This window comes from Neltuma alba, unplaced genomic scaffold (genome assembly GCF_004799145.2).
Source record: "Neltuma alba isolate B1F8T4 unplaced genomic scaffold, ASM479914v2 tig00010229_pilon, whole genome shotgun sequence".
Lineage (NCBI taxonomy): Eukaryota > Viridiplantae > Streptophyta > Magnoliopsida > Fabales > Fabaceae > Neltuma > Neltuma alba.
The window spans coordinates 299,785-316,876 of NW_021635161.1; the positions used below are offsets into that span (position 1 = coordinate 299,785).

General features: G+C 34.2%; 1 protein-coding gene across 1 annotated transcript; it reads left to right on the forward strand.

The window, feature by feature from the left end:
- The first annotated feature begins 7,687 nt into the window (after positions 1 to 7,687).
- LOC114755042 (ATP-dependent DNA helicase PIF1-like) lies at positions 7,688 to 8,287 on the forward strand. The gene has a single exon (XM_028943913.1). The coding sequence runs from the start codon at positions 7,688 to 7,690 to the stop codon at positions 8,285 to 8,287; it is 600 nt and encodes a 199-aa protein (XP_028799746.1).
- Positions 8,288 to 17,092: the final 8,805 nt, after the last annotated feature.

Here is a 17,092-nt window from a genome sequence, read left to right on the forward strand (position 1 = left end):
AGTTCAAAAATAGCTACCAAAGTCCAAGAATACGCAAATTCAAGTGTAAGTTAATTGAAGCAAAATTTTTCAAAAATTTTAACTCAAAATCTTCAATTTAAGTTCGAAAATCAATCAAAATTTTGAAAATTTTTAGAAAACCAGATTTTTCAATAAACACAGAAAAACACAACACAATTATTGAATATCAATCCCTCCCCCACACTTGAACAAAGCATTGTCCTCAATGCTTGACCAAGTAGACAATTAAGCACAAAGGAAGAAAGGAAAAAGACAAGAACATAAAGGGGAAAATTATTAAAAAAAAAAAAAAAAAACTACAAGCTAAAACTAGACTACTTTTTCCTACTGGTAAGCTCCTTCCCTCACACTTATCTCACTAACTCATGCAACAATCAAATCAATCAAAACAAAGCAAAACATGGTAAACAAGATAGGTAAAGGAAAGAAGCAACCTGAGGTGTCATGGAGGCTGATAGCTCTCCTTAAAGAAACGAAGGCGCTCCTTTTTGACTTGGAAGAACCGGCCTTCAGCATCCTTTATCACAACCTTCCTACGCTGGCATGTTGACTGAACTTCAAAAGGTCCAATCCATTTGGCCCTTTTCTCAGCCTTTGGAGTCTGATAAGTGGACAGTAGACCCCATACCTCAGTACCAGCTTTAATCTTCGCAGCCTCCTCAGGAGTTGATAGGAAAGGGTCTTTATAGACTAGATCAATGACCTTGTAGTGGTCAATGGAGAAAGGAGGGAAAGTGGCAGAAGGTTTCTTAATTTTCTTCTTCTCCTTAAAACAGAGCTTGAGAGATGTAGGCTCTTTGCTCTTTTCCTCAGAATCCACTTTCTTTCTATCAATAGGAGCAGCCACCATCTCTTGATAGGTTGTCTCAGTTGAGGGTGTAGAGATGGTAGGGTGGATAACAACTGGAACTGTAACAGGTCCATGCACAGCATTCAGGGCACGCAGCTCCCTAAAAAGGTTGAAATATTTCTTTTCCTTGGAAGTCTTTTCAGCTCTACTAACACCTGTAACATCATCAAAAACAAAGCCTTTCTCGAGCTCATGAGGGTTAGTAGAAGACTTCACAAATGCAACATCAGTAATAACATAATCAGATGGAGTGGAAAGGGTGTAATCTAACTGATGAACAGTAGAACAGTCCACGTCACTACCATTTAAAAGGGAGGGGGAAGCAGAATCAAAAATAGGGGATGAAACATGCATCTCATTAACATTATCAAGCTTATCTATGAACAACCCATCAATAACATTAACATCACACATAGAATAGTCTTCATGCGGTTGTTTCATTTGTTCATACATATTAAAATATGCAAATTTATCCCCAACAGACATAGTGATAGAACCCGTTTGCATGTCAATATTGGTATTAGAAGTTCGAAGAAAGGGTCTACCCAAAATCAGAGTTCCATCCCCACCTTGTTCATTAGGCATATCCAAAACATAGAAGTCGGCAGGGATAACTAAATCTTTCACCTTCACAAGAATATCCTCTAAGAAGCCATGTGGATACCTCACAGTCCTATCAGCTAACTGAAGCATCATGGTGGTAGGTTTGAGGCTTTTGATTTGTAAAGACTCATACATTGATTTAGGCATAACATTAATTGCAGCACCTAAATCAAGTAAAGCTTTAGGAATGGTTGTCCTACCCACAGTACAATGTATAGTAAAGGAACCGGGGTCTTGACACTTAATTGGGAGTTGTGGTTTAAACAAGGCAGACACACTCGAGGGTAATTGAACTCTTTCATTAGGTTTAAACTTCCTCTTATTTGTGCACAACTCTTTCAAAAATTTAGCATACTTAGGGATCTTCTTAATTAGTTCAAGCAAGGGTATATTAACTTCAACTTTTCTAAATGTCTCAAGCAACTCATTATCTTGTTTTTCATTAGCAATTTTCATGCTCTTTAAGTAAGAGTGAGGAAAAGGGAGTTCATTGAGATTTACCTCCTTACCCTCATTGCTTAAGGTTCCATGAGTGCTTGTCTCTGGTTGCTTCTTGCTCTCCTTGCTTTTGTGCTCTTTAGTGGACTCCTTTTTGAGTAGCTTCATTTCTTTAGAGCTTTCAGACCTCTTGGGTGGATTTTCAACCTCAATCTCTTCATCCACCTCTTCATCATCACTTAAGTTTTGAATAGGTCCAACTTTCTTTCCACTTCGTAGACATATGGCATTCACAGACTTAGGATTAATGACAGTGTTGGAAGGCATAGTTCCTGAATTCTTAGCTTGTTGGTCACTTATATTATTAGATAATTGAGTGACATAAGAACTGAGGTTGTTGGCCCTGGTTTCCATTTGCTCCATCTTACTTTCAATAGAGGCAAATCTTGCTTCAGATCTAACTTCATTCTTTGAGATATTATCATTCATCACTTGAATGCCTTTGAGAATTTGACCAAGCTTATCATCATCTCTAGAATATTGCTCTTGAGGAATCATGGCTCTAGAAGTACTCCCCTTGAAGTTATTATTGTTGTCCCCATTGCTCCATCTGAAATTTGGATTAGCCTTCCATCCTTCATTGTAGGTGTTAGAGTAGGGATTCCATTTTGGATCATGGTTTGGTCTCCCTTGAAAGACAGCAGACACCTCTTCAGGAGTGTTAGGGCATAAGCTACTGACATGCATAACAGATCCACTAGTGTCACAGCTTGGAGCAACTAAAGCTTGAGAAGTGGAAGAAGTCCTTTGAACACTCAAATTCTTCAATTCAGCAGTGATTAAAGAGAGATGAGATGTGATCTTGGATTCGAGAGAATCCACCTTGGTTTCCAAAGAATTGATTCTCTTAGCATGTGCAGTTGAAAGTCCTAGTTCTTGCATAGCTCTTGCATCTCTAGGCCCATATTGTTGGTGATTCAAGGCCATCTTTTTAATCAAGCCCCATGCCTCTTGAGCAGTTGAGTCAATTAAAGACCCTCTTGATGCAGCATCTAGCATACCTTTCTCTTGATTTCTTAATCCATCATAAAAATACTGCACCAGTTGTTCCTCCGGTATCTGATGGTGCGGGCATCTTGAAAGAAGATCTTGAAATCTATTCCAGTAGTCATACAGTGACTCATCATAGTCTTGTTTGGCTGAATAGATCTCTTTTCTCATTGATGAAGTGCGAGAAGCCGGAAAGTATTTCTCTAAAAATGCTTTCCTTAAGTTCCCCCAACTGTGATAAGCATCTGCCACATGTCTTGGAAGACTCATATACCATTCTCTAGCTTTTCCTTCCAACGATAAATGAAAGACCTTCCATAAGACTTGGTCCAGTGATGCTCCCACAGGCTTCATACTCTGACACACCATAGAAAGAGATTGCAAATGGAGGTATGGATCTTCTCCTGACAAGCCATGAAACTTTGGAAGTGAGTTAATTAATAAACCTTTAATTTCAAAGTTTACTTCAAAGTTAGGGCAAGCAGCAGTAAAGGGATCAAAATTAACATCAGATGTTGTGGCTTCCCTAATAGTTCTTCTTCTAGGGTTGCCATTATTCTCTCCAACTCTCTCATGCTCTCCATTTCCTCCATTACCACCATTTCTAAGTTGGTTACTATTGGGGTTAGGGTTGGGTGGATTAGGTGGGATGTCGGCCATTATCTCTTCGTTAACTGATTCACTCTCACTACTAGAAAAACTAGACTCTAGAGAGATATTTTCTTCAACTATTACCTCACTTGTCCCCTCAGCTCTCTTTTCTTTTCTTATCTTCCTTAAACTCTTTTCAATCTCAGGATTATAAGGTACAAGTTTGGTCTTTCGGGGCATACAAGAGAGTAACTCAAATCAAAATAGAAGAAAACAAAATTGACCTGAAAAGCACACAAAGCCAAATAAAAAGATGAGATGTGATGAATGCAAGTGTGTGAAAATATGTATAAGATGTATGGTATGGGTGGTAAGTGTGTGTATGAGGTGTGTGCATAAGAATAAATGAAAAAGAAAAAGATTTTTTTTTTTTGAAAACGGTGCAGGCGCCGCGGCGGATTTGAAGAGGCGCCACGGCGGATTTCACAGAATCAAATTTTCTATGTGTTGGAGGCAGGCGCCGCGGCGGATTTGAAGAGGCGCCACGGCGGATTTCACAGAATCAAATTTTCTATGTGTTGGAGACAGGAGCCGCGGCGGATTTGAATAGGCGCCACGGCGGATTTCACAGAACCACCAACAGTAACAGCGAAAATTCAGAAAAAGTTTCAGATTAGATGCCAACTTGAATTTTTCCAACAACCAAAGTTCTAAACCAATCAAAATAAGTTCCAAGAAGTTAAATACACTTGAATATGAATACTTTTCATGCAAAAACCCTTGGATACAAAATTGAAGATATTAAACCAAAATTTTTCTCTATACACTCCAAAACTTTAAGTTGTCAAAATCAACTTTGAGCAAATGAGTTCAAAACCAATTTCCTAATGTGAACACCTTCAAAACCAATTATAAGTGACTTGGAGAGATGGTGTGTGCATCTAAATGGATTTAAAACCAAAATTGCACATTCACAAAATATCAAACCACAAGTTAAAGCAACACAACCAACTATTCAGCAGCAACCAAGCCAAGAAACCAATTGGTGCAAGAAAAACCAATCAATACACCAATGGAGAGCCAATGCAAAATGCAAAGTATGAACTTATATGCAAGAATGCAAGTATGAAAAGTAAGAAAATCAGGATTTTTGTTTGTATTTCTCAAAATTTTGATGCTAGGCAGAATGAAAACCTATATTATGAATAAATATGCAAATAAACTACCTAAATGCAACCTAAAAAGGCTCTTAACCCTAGTCAACAATGAGTTGACACAAGTTAACCTAGGGAACCAATTTCTTGGCTCCCCGGCAACGGCGCCACTTGAAATGTGACCTGTCTTGCTTACACCTTAGGGTCAAATTCAAAATTAAAACCAAGGATTGTACTATAGGCACAACCTCGGGTCGTTTCACTTGTTGGAGCCTTAACTATTGATCCTAAGTTAACTAAATGCCATGAAAATGCAAATTGACTAGGGTAAAGTTGGGGGTTTTCATTAAAACTATTAATTGAGATAAAATGCAATGTAAATATATTTTTGGATTTTTGGGAAATTACGATGGAATGAATGGGAAACAAGTATTGAAACAGTTGATAAAACCTCTTGAAAATGGACCTTTGGCAATCATAGCTCAAAATGATTTTGGGGAGTAAAAATCACCAAGTTTTCTAAAGGAAAAACCTTAAAGAACCCTTCAAGTCTAGGATCTTAATCAATGGCCACCCATCTTATAAGATCCTATTAAGCTTACTTAGTGTGTGTATTAAGATTAATTAATGCACTTGGTTTAATGCAAGCCCAGATTAACTCAACAATCAAACAATACCATGCAAGAAAGAGAGTATCAAAAGAGTTGCATAGAAACATATATGTAACCACATATATTGAAGCTCAAATTCAACATTAACTAATCCAATACACAAGATAATCATCCAGAATTGATTACAACCATAATCAAAACAGTTCAGCCCCAATTTACGAATCCTAAGACCTAGAAATTTATAAATAAACAACTAGAACTATGGATGAAGCTAACTCCCCTTTGAAGCTCTTGGAACTCATGCCAATCAACCATCTTCAAGAGTTGAAGAACCCCTAGCCCTCCATCACTCCAAGCATTGCTCCAACCGGCAACAATAGTTGAATCTCCATGGAAGAAGAGGTTATGGATGGATTAAAGGGAAATATGATGGAATGTAATGAAGAATTGGTGGAATGAGGAGATGAGAGGATGATTCAGCCAAAGAGAGGTGAGGAGAGACCGAATGAGGCTTCCCTCGGTTGAAACTCAGCTTATACTGGTTACTAGAGGTGGTTTGGGGTCGGGTTGAAGCTTAGGGATCCGAATTAGAATGCTGAAATCGCGACTTTTGCAATTCTGACAAATCCGCCGCGGCGGATTTGTCCATCCGCCACGGCGGATGGTACCTTTCAGCCAAAACGCAAAGCTTCATTTACTCAGGGCCTCTGGTGTAATTTCTTGAATTCTGGGACCTTTTCTGCTATTAATCCGGTCTTTTACTACCTTTAATGTTGGGACTAAAGTGTGATTTCCAAATTTGCCCAAATTTCTCCCAAAGTACCTACAAGGAAAATCATACATAATATAGCATCAATTATCCTAGAAATCAATTAATAATAATTAATCTCCAATTATGACAATTTTGCCCCTATTATGCACTAATTCAAGGTAAGGCACTTTAATATAATTTAAGCACAATAAACACTAAAAGAGCTACTAATTATGATAAAAACCCTTAAAATGATATGAAAAGACAATAAAGAGTTGGGTTTAATCACTTTCCCAACCAGAATTCCCCTTTCTGAAATTTCCAAACTCACAAAGGTTGATATTATCCTTTTCTTTCAATTTGTCACACATTTAGACATCACAAATTAATATAGTCTTGCCATTATAATTCAGATAATTATTGTCTCTTCAGTTAATCACATATATATCACATTCACCAAATTAGTCATTAATCATACACCTATATATTAAATTTAATTATAAATTTATTTTCTACCTAAATAGGAAAGTCAAATTGTCACCAAGGTCACCATCCAGAAAGTTGAGAGTGAGTATGGTTGGACCTATGATAGATGTCCATGCGATAAAAAACTAGTGCATGTTGATGATAAATTGATGAAGTGTACTTCTTGTAATCAAGAAGTGCTTAAGACTGAACCCAAGTACGTATAAAGTTATTCATTGTCATTGAAGTCCATACTTCATCTCCATCGTTTATATAATTAGTTGTTCATTTGTAAAAGGTTCAAAGTCCATTACAAAGTATTTGATTCCACTGGACAATGTTCGATGCTTTTCTTCAACCGGCATGCATCTGCTCTATTAGAATGTTCAGCTTCTGAACTTAAGAAGAAGGTATCATGGGTTTATACCTTTGGATGTTGTCATTCTTAGTCTAAACTGTCTTGCTGTCATTTGAATTATTTTGTTGATAAATTATGATATCAGGTGGGGTCGTCTCGATCTTTTCCAAAAGAGTTAGATCGACCTGTTGGAAAGGAAATTGTCGTAATGGTCAAGGTTAAGGAAAACAACATAAAATATCCTGCCAGTAGTATGGGAGTGTCACAGTTCTCTGTGAAAAAGGATATTTTGGATCAGTTCACATACTCTAATGTCAGCGCTGATGCCAACGCTAATGTCAAGGTCAGGAGACTATAATCTATTTTAATTGGATTATTAAATTCTACATGTCATAGCATATTTTCCGGCGTCATTCTTAATAGTTCGTTCAATTATTTTACCATACCATCATCATTCTCCATCACATTTTTCAAAAATACCCTTAATTCTCTTCCCACTATTCTACTGGACAGAATTCACCAATCGAGTCATCTTCCTCATACTCATCTCCCAAGATGCTTGGCACTCACAACATTGCGGATGATGATGATGATCTTACAATATCTCAGATAATCACACCTGTGGAGACCTTGTCAAAGAAAAAGAGGAACGGGAAAAATGAATCAGAACAACTTGATGATATAGGCCTCTCCGAAGGGTCCCCTCCAAGCTTCAGCAGCACCAAACCGGCAAAGAAGATCAAGAAGGAGAAATGACTAGCTATATCTGAAGTTGTTGAGCAAATTAACGATTATATGTGTTCCTTACTACCTACTGAAGTTGTTGAATATTTTAGCTCTGATTCTGTTAGTACTGTTGATCAAGGCAACACCTCATTCCAAGAGTTGTATACAACAGAATTCTTGAACACAATAAAATGCTCTGGCTTACCTCCACATAGACTTGCCTTGAAAGTAGGAGTTCCTATAATGCTCATGAGAAATATAGATCAGGCTGCAGGACTCTGTAATGGCACAAGACTGAGGATCACATTTCTTGGTAAACACTTTATTAAAGCAATCGCTCTCAATGGCACAAGTCAAGGTCAAGAAGTTTTGATCCATCGAATGGATATGAATCCATCAGAATCTAAACTACCATTCACATTGATAAGAAGGCAATTTCCCATCATCCTATCATTTGCTATGACAATCAACAAGAGTCAAGGACAATCAATGACCAATGTTGGCCTATACCTTCCTAGACCTGTCTTCACACATGGCCAGTTATATGTTGCTCTGTCAAGAGTTAGATCTATGGATGGCATCAAAATTCTAATACTTGATTCAGAGAAAAAGCCAACCAACAAGACGATGAATGTGGTCTATAGAGAAATATTTCAAAACATTGTGTGAAGCTCATTGGTAATTTATCCCATACATGTGATTCATTGTTAACTCTAAATGCCTTTCTACTTGATTGAAATTATGTACTTTATATCTTACATTCATTAATTTCTTCTGCATATTTCTACAGTGATGGCTACAACATCTTTCCAAGATGATCAGCTGGAGATGACACTATTCCACTACCAGTCATGTATCTCAACCTAAGTGTAAGTCAATGACACCTACTAAGAATTTTTAGAAACTAATGTGAATAGTGCTTTCTCCCAAGTTGATCAAACTACTTTCCTTACCTTTGTTGTTAATGATTAAAAAAAAGGTTCTTCATTTATTTCCTAAGCTATGACGCAATTCATTACATTAAAAGTTTCAAACAATAGATATTCTACATATGAAAAATCAAATTACAAATTATCTTATTCAATGGATTGATTCACAGGAAAGCAAATATGGTCGCTGATTGGGTCGCCATGTGTCCTTCTTTATTGGGTGATTAAACCTCCACTGCCTGTGTCAAAATTATTACACTTTGATTTTAAAAGAGACGCTATAGTGACAGGATGAAGTTATTGTTGTTTGTTATCTTAATTTCTTTCATTATGACATTAAATCTTTTTCGATTTTACAAAATGTGAATATTACCTCATGCTTCAATTCATACTTTTCCATTTTCAATTGCTTTTATGGTTGATACTTCTCAGGATATCACTTCCCGTGCAACGCACGGGGGAGAAATCTAGTTACTTAAAAATAATAATCAAAAGATTAGTGTTTCTAAAATACATATAGCTATAAGATTCTCTATCTTCTAGTGATTATATTCAAAGTTAGTTTGAGCACTAAATAGAGCTAGGAATCAGGGCCGACCCGGCCCTCCAGGGCTGAAATTTTAAAAATACCCCAATTTGCTAGGCCCGGCCCTTAAGCTACAGGGCCAGGGCCGGCCCGCGGGCTTTTGGCCCATTTAAGAAAAAATATTATTTTTTATATTTATCATATTTTTTTTATAAAAATATAAAAATAAACCAATAAAATTATTAATAAAAGACATAAATATGAATAAAATTAAGTCACAAATATAAAATATTATCATATATAAATATTTATCAACATCTAAGAACATCTGAAACGTTCATTAATAAGATAACAACATTAAAAGTTTTATCTATAATGCAATTGTGCAATAAATAAACACTATCATTAATATTTTGAAACTTCATCATCACTATAATTAATTATTTTTCTTCATAAGTATGCTTTTCTTTCGTAACAAAAATATCAAGTTTTTCTTCTTTATAAGAATTTTATTTTTAAATTTTGCAATCTAACTATTATTTTACTTTAATGTGAGAAACATTGTTGTTGAAACTCATGAATTTCTAATTCAAATTATAGAATCACAAGTTATATAAGTATAAAAATATTCTATTATCAAATATATATATATATATATAGTTTAAAAATATCAAAGCATATAAGATAAATCAAATCATTATTAAAGTCCAAATTAACCCATTTTTTAAAAATTTAATTGGATAAATTATTATCTAAAACTAAATTTAATTTTAAAATGATAATAATAACTAAATATTTGAAATATTATTAACAATGTAAAAAATTAATAACATTAATATTATATAAAAAATTAAAAAAATAAAAAAATAATAAAAGGGCTTAAAATGGCCGGCCCGCGGCCTTTTAAGCCCTCGGCCCTCCAGGGTTTATTTCTCATTTTAAAAGAAAAATATCAAGCCCGACCCTCATAATTTCAGGGCCTAAAAGGGCCAGCCCGACGGACTCGGCCCGTTTTCCCGGCTCTAGCACTAAGTGATGTTTTAACCCTTAACATAGATCATTATTTGGGCTATTAACTCATTGACAATTCAAAAATTATATTGATTATAAGATTCAGAAGACTTACATATATATTTAGTGTCAGGTCAAAAAGCTTGTATGCTTAGTGTACTAATTTCTTATCAAATCAAACGAGTGGATTTTTAAACTAGAAAATTCACTAATTTGACTGAAGCCCTACTTAAATCATAATTTTGACTGATTTCGTTTTGGGAGAGAACATTTGAGGTTTTGAGCAGCTTCATTATTTTGACTGGTAATATAAATAATTCTGGAGTATAAAAATTTCAAAACCTCGATTGGATCACTGTCTTGCTATGGAATAATCAATTTCATTTTTCATTGACCGAGAAAATTAAATAAAGGTTATATAAAAAATAAATAAATCATGAAAATCGTACAACTAATTATTCAATATTTTCGTGTTTGAAGGAGAGATTTGAAAAACTTCAACTTGACTAAGCAATTAATTAATTAAATAATTCAAAACCGAAACTAGCAATCCAGATTTCAGATTCATTCAGATCTTAAAGCATTTGTTTTATTATAAAAATAATCGATTCAATACTCCATATATGTGACCAAGAAGTTAACGTATTATTATTTTTCTTAAATATTAATAGATCAACTAAAATACACGAAACAATTAGTTTGACATTCAATTTGATCCCAAATATAAGATTTTAATCTATTTTATCTCTTATTTTTATTCTTTTTTTTAAAAGTAGTCCTTATAATAGTTGCACATATTATGTTTTAAGTGATAATTGTAACTAAATAACATAATTAGTAAGGGTATTTTAGAAAAGACAACACATATTTATTATAAATAACTAAATTAATTTTATTAATTTATTCAAATTAATCAACTAGTTTTTATATTAAAGACCGAAAGTAATATTATTCTCTAAGAGTACTCTTCTGGTCCTATTTATAGGGCAGATAGAGAAGATATTTTTTGGTCATATTTATAGGGCCTTAAGAAAAATTTTTTATATAAATATTCAATTTTATCCTTTATTTATTATTATGTTGACTTTGTTGACATAAAGTATAACGTATATTAAATAGAAATAAGATAGAAAAATTGTTGGATTTTAAAGGAAAATTAATAAAATTTAAGGTTTTTCTTAATTTATATAAAATATGTTGAAAGTGACTTATAAATATGAGCATAAGAATAGGAATAGTTATTAAGAGTAAACTATTTTCGAGAAACTTGGACTAACCATTAAATTAAATCGCACTTTAAATGAATTTGAATTCAATTTAACGTTTTCGTTACGCCATGAGAATCCATCAATATAATAATCATTGACAGTCTAACTTGATAGGTTCCAGTAAACATAAAACTGTTACCCACCAGCTAAGTGGATAATCCCTTAATTCCTCGTGTCAATTGCCTAATTTTTCTTGTGAGGCCACTACAGATCAGATTCCAACAAGTATGAATTCCTGTAATGCATATGATTAATTTACTGACTCTTCATGTAAATTCCCTAATTTGATAGGTTCCAACAAACATGAAACTGTTACACATCAACTAAGTGGATAATCCCCTAATTCCTCATGTCAATTGCCTAATTTTTCCTGTTAGGCCACTGCAGACTAGATTCCTACAAACATAGTAGATGATTTACTGACTCTTCATGTAAATTGCCTAACTTGACAAGTTCTACCAAACATGAAACCGTTACACATTAGCTAAGTGAATGATCCCCTAATTCCTCCTGTCAATTGCCTAATTTTCTTTATGAGGCCACTACAGATTAGATTCCAACAAATATGGAGGGTAATTTACTGATTCTTCATGTAAATTACCTAACTTCACATATTCTAGCAAACATGAGGTTCTTACATACAAGTGGTTATTTAACTAATTCTCCACATCAATTGACTAACCATCATTGTTAGCCCACTAAATGTCACATTCCAATAATGACCGCGATAAACTAAAGAAAACAAACTCATTTGCCTAATCTATACGACAACAATTGCCCCTCCTAATTCTTTTTTTAAGTCCTACAAAATGCCTACAAATACTATAGCAATACAGTTAACTACCAACACTAATTTTTCCCTTCATCATAAATTTCATACTTAACTCCCACACAAACTCTTAACGGTACACTCACAAGCCTTCTCTCACTAAATCAGAAGGATTTGCTAAAGGGCAAAAGGGGTGACGGTTGAACACTATGTGAGACATTGGTAACCATTCCTCGGTTAGAACCCAGATGTCATTGCCAAACACACCCACCTTTCAATGGGTCATTCTTCCTTAACCTACCATGAAAATAAAATCGAACAAATCTACTACATTTAATGTGGACCACAAAGCTTACCAAAGGAAATCAGTGACTTCTTCTCACCCTGCTTCTTCCTTCGTTGCCAATAGCCTTGCAAGTTTCCTCCCTTGTCCGCCTCGTCTTGTTCTCCTTCTGGTTGTAGTGACTACCACCAACCCACAGAATGAGGGTGACGGAATTTTTAGGGGGCACGCCAACACTTTTCGCATATTGCAAGAGGCAAGAATCTTTCCACAATGATAGCACGTTTGCAAGCAGGAGATGATAGATTTTTCACAGAGTGGTAGCACGTTGGCAGACCGAGAGAGGCAACAGTTTTCCCAGAGTGGTTGCATGTTCGCAAAGCGGGAGAGGGAAGAATTTTTGCACAGTGGAATCACCTTTGCATAGAGAGAGGGGGGGAGGACTATCTGACCATCATATTTTGGCCCTTATTTTCAAATTTCAGGGAAGTTTAATGAGGAGCAACAACGTCATTTTGTTTGTGGAATTAATATCATATTGGCCCCTTGATCTTGCAGTGAGATCTCAGAAAGTTTTAGGGGCAGTTTAAAATTGTGTACTGTGGTCCTTAAACGAAATTTTCCCAAAATTAAATCAATATCCAAAAAGGCAGACCATGTGAAATGTGTGTGTATAAATATATATACATACACGCACTACCTCTGGTCTTTAATAGAAGACTTCATTTGACTTTTATTTTGGTCTTAAATATAAGACCTCAATCCACTTTATCTCTCATATTTATTCTTTTTTTTTCCTAAGGTAGTCCTTCTAATAATGGTAGTTCTAGCTAATACATTTGATTAGTAAGGATATTCTAGGAAATACAACACCTATTTATAACAAATAACTAACTTAACTTATTTTCTTAATCTACTTAAATTGGTCAACCAGCTTTTATATTTAGGACCGGAGGTTGTGTGTGTGTATATACAGGGAAATCTAATTTGGGGGTCCTTGTAACTTTATGTCATTTTTAATCAAGTCCTTGAAGTTTTTTTCTTTTTTATCAGCTCCTTAAGTTTTCACCGTTACATCCGTTAGCCCTTGTCCTTCAAAATCGTTAATGGACTCTTGACAAATGTTTGAGAGGACCGAGTTTACTGACAGCAAAGTTTGAAGACTGAGTAAAAGATGCCTTTCACACCCATGATGAACAAGGTGTCCTTCCCTTCCTCCATTTGCTTTTGTTTGCTGCTAACCATAAGTCTATCGACAGCAAAAATCACAATGCAAGTGATGTTGGGCTTAAAGCTGCAATTGACGTCTCACTACTCCAACTCTTAAGGGCTATTCAACCAAAAATCAATGCAAGTTCTTAATAATAAGGCGAGTGATATTAATTCAGATCTTCTTCATCCCACATGGAATTGGCATACCTTGGCAAATATTGCGACCATACCTGTAGCTCATGAAATTACAGAGGCTACCAATGCAAATTGGCTTGAAATAGTTGATGAACCGGTGAGGCATCCTTGGGATTTCAAGAAGAAGAAATTTTGCAGCAGAACTAGCGAGATATCTTGTCCATGATTTCCTCTAATTCCGATACAGTGCAGTCCAAATGACCTTGGCGCTCCTCTAGGAATTGCAGAGCTAGGCGGCAAACATGCCAGCCCACCATCAACAAACTTGGAGAAGGCCTCCTTGAGGTCTGAATCAGATCGGTAGTCTTGTACTTCGCTCTGCCGATAGATTTGTGGTGAGCAGCAACCAAAAGCAAGTGGAGGAAGGGAAGGGCACCTTGTTCATCGAGGTTGCGAAAGGCATCTTCTGCTGAGTCTTCAAACTCTGCCATCAGTAAACTTAGTCCTCTCAAACATCTGCCAAGAGTCCGTCAACGATTTTGAAGGAGAAGGGCCAATGAATGTAACGGTGAAAACTTGAAGGAGCTGATAAAAAAGAAAAAAACTTCAAGGACTTGATTAAAAATGACAAAATTACAAGGACCCCCAAATTAGTTTCCCTATATGTATATAATCAGGGTAATTGAAGCCACAAACTAGTTGGGCCTTATGACTCGGGCCCAAAAGAGCTATCTAACTGGGCTAATAATATTGACTGGGATCGTTTTAAAGGGATTTATGTGAAGGGATCAAGTGCCCACGCGAGGCTGTACCAAAAACCAAAAAGTCCCCACGCAAGACCAAAAATTTGTTATTAGTTGGTACTGTTATTCAGCCTGAAAGTTGGGATTAATTAAGCTCGGTTTCTTTAATAGTAGTATGACTCTCACCTAACTTACAGGCAATAAACTACTTGGTCAACTAAGTATGGACAATAATTTGATGTTTTTAATGCTGGCATCACATAATTTATTTTTTTAATGTTGCGTAGGGCGTATTTTCCAATCAAATTTGTTTGATGGATATATATATTTATGCCTAATTAATTATATATAGATATATCTTTCTAATTTTTTTTACCTATTCATTTTTCTCCTTTTTTATTTCATTATCGCTCACTCATTATCTTCATAAATAAGGATATATTTTTTGAAAAATTACATTTTTTTTCATATTTATTGTTTTTAACAATTTTTAAAGAACATTTATGCAATTTGATTAGTTGTTGGTTATATATATATGTGTGTGTGTGCGCGCGCGCGCGCGCGCGCGCACACAGAGCATCGGAGGGAATATATTTCTTGAAGTTCTCTTGAAACATTGAATTAAACTGATGAGAAAATTATTGTCTCTTCATGCGTGCGCATAGCATGTGATTAATTTACACTCGACCAATAGGTCATCAATAATTGTTTTTTGGCCAAATAGGTCATAAATAATTTGAAAAACATAATGGCACCTAATTAGATGGAGTAACATTTTTTAAAGCGCAAATTGAAGTATTGGGTTTAGAATATAATTTCATATCGTTGAGCACATGCTTACGCTTGCAAGTAAGAAAATCATAGTATTATAAAGAGAAAATAATTAATATGGAGAATTGCTTTCTATAAGAAAATTAATTATTAATCTATTTCTTAAAAATTCACATTAAATGTAGGCGCTTTTTTTTTTTTTTAAACTATGGATTCAAACCCGTGTTGCACGGACTCATCTTTTTTTTTTACTAAATCCATTGTTTTGTTTTCGGCTTTTTGTGCAAGTTGTCCGAGAATCTCATTAAAATAAGTGAAATATTCTGTTCTGCCCATAGTGATTCTTTTCTTTTGTTCAGATCTTGCATGCATATATTTAAATAAATGGTACTCCTCTACTCCTATTTATAAGTTATTTCTAATATGTTCATCACAGATCAAGAAGAAATTTAAACTTTATTAATTCTCATTTAAAATTTAACAACTTTTCAATTTTATTTCTATTTAATATATATTATATCTTATATAAATGAAGTCAATACAACAATAAATTAAGGATAAAATTATATATTCATGTAAAAAATTTCTCTAAATACCCTATAAATACGATCAAAAAATATTTTTTCTATCCTATAAATAGAAATAGAAGAGCAAGTATAAATCCTTAATAATACATTTATAAGTTATTTCAAAATAATAAAGGCGGCCATGCATTATATTGACTTTGTCAACTTGCATTTATTAACTTGATGAATAATACATTTTCTTTTTAAATAATACTTCCATCGTCACTTTTTATAACCAATAGCCATCATCTCCTTTACCCACAAATATAAGCAACATTTACAAGTTATTTTAAATTTTTATAACAAATTTTTTATTTTGCCCATATTAAAGACTTATTTTAATAGTTAATATATTTACTTTTTGTTTCTTGAAACATGATTTCCTAGATAATAAATGTTTCTAAAAATTATAGTTTAATATAATTTCTCTCCATCACACATTCTCTCTCTTCATAATTCTCTTTTTTATAATAATTATTTTATTCTTTTTCTTATACTCTTTCCTCCATAAATAAGGATATTTTGAAGGGAAAAAAACTTTCAGTCTTTACACATTTATTATCTTTAATCAATTTTAACTAATTTATCACTCTGTTCCTTATTATAGGTCTCTTTTACCTCAAAAGTTTGTTTCAAAATATAAGTCACTTGTAGTATAATTAATGATCTTTTTCTAATTTTACCCCTATTAATTTAATAAAAATTAATTAATTTAAGTTTGAAATAATGGCTTTTCGAAACACGTCCCTCTCCCTCTCCATCTCTCTCTTTTAGCTTTTCATTTTCTTTGTAGTCCATCCCCTCCCTCCCTCTCTCTATTTCAACTTTTAATAAAGATAAATATGAAAAAAATTGATTAATTTAATGTATTTCTTGGTTTACAGGTTTGAGATACAAGTGACTTATAATAAAGAATAAAGTAGTAGTTAGCATGGACGGAGAGTATTCCAACTTGACACTAGCTGCGCAAGTCACAAAATTGACCAAAGATTTATGTTGAAAAATCAAATTAATTAGGTCACAATAGTTGAAAATAAGTGCTTATGTTGAATTTTAAGATCTGACTTAGGAGACGACTTTGAAAAGAGCTTAAAATACGATTAAACAATTGATTGCCACAATTTCCAAATGCTGACTCACCATACTAACTAAAAAGTGACGTTAAGCTGAAAAATAGAAACTAACATTAGTTAAGACTACGTATAGTAACAATGATATATATAAGTCAATCTACCTTGGACAACGTATCAGCATCTTTCTT

Bases quoted from the DNA above. Each gene is read 5' to 3' on its own strand.
- LOC114755042 (XM_028943913.1), top strand. From the start codon at position 7,688: ATGTGTTCCTTACTACCTACTGAAGTTGTTGAATATTTTAGCTCTGAT.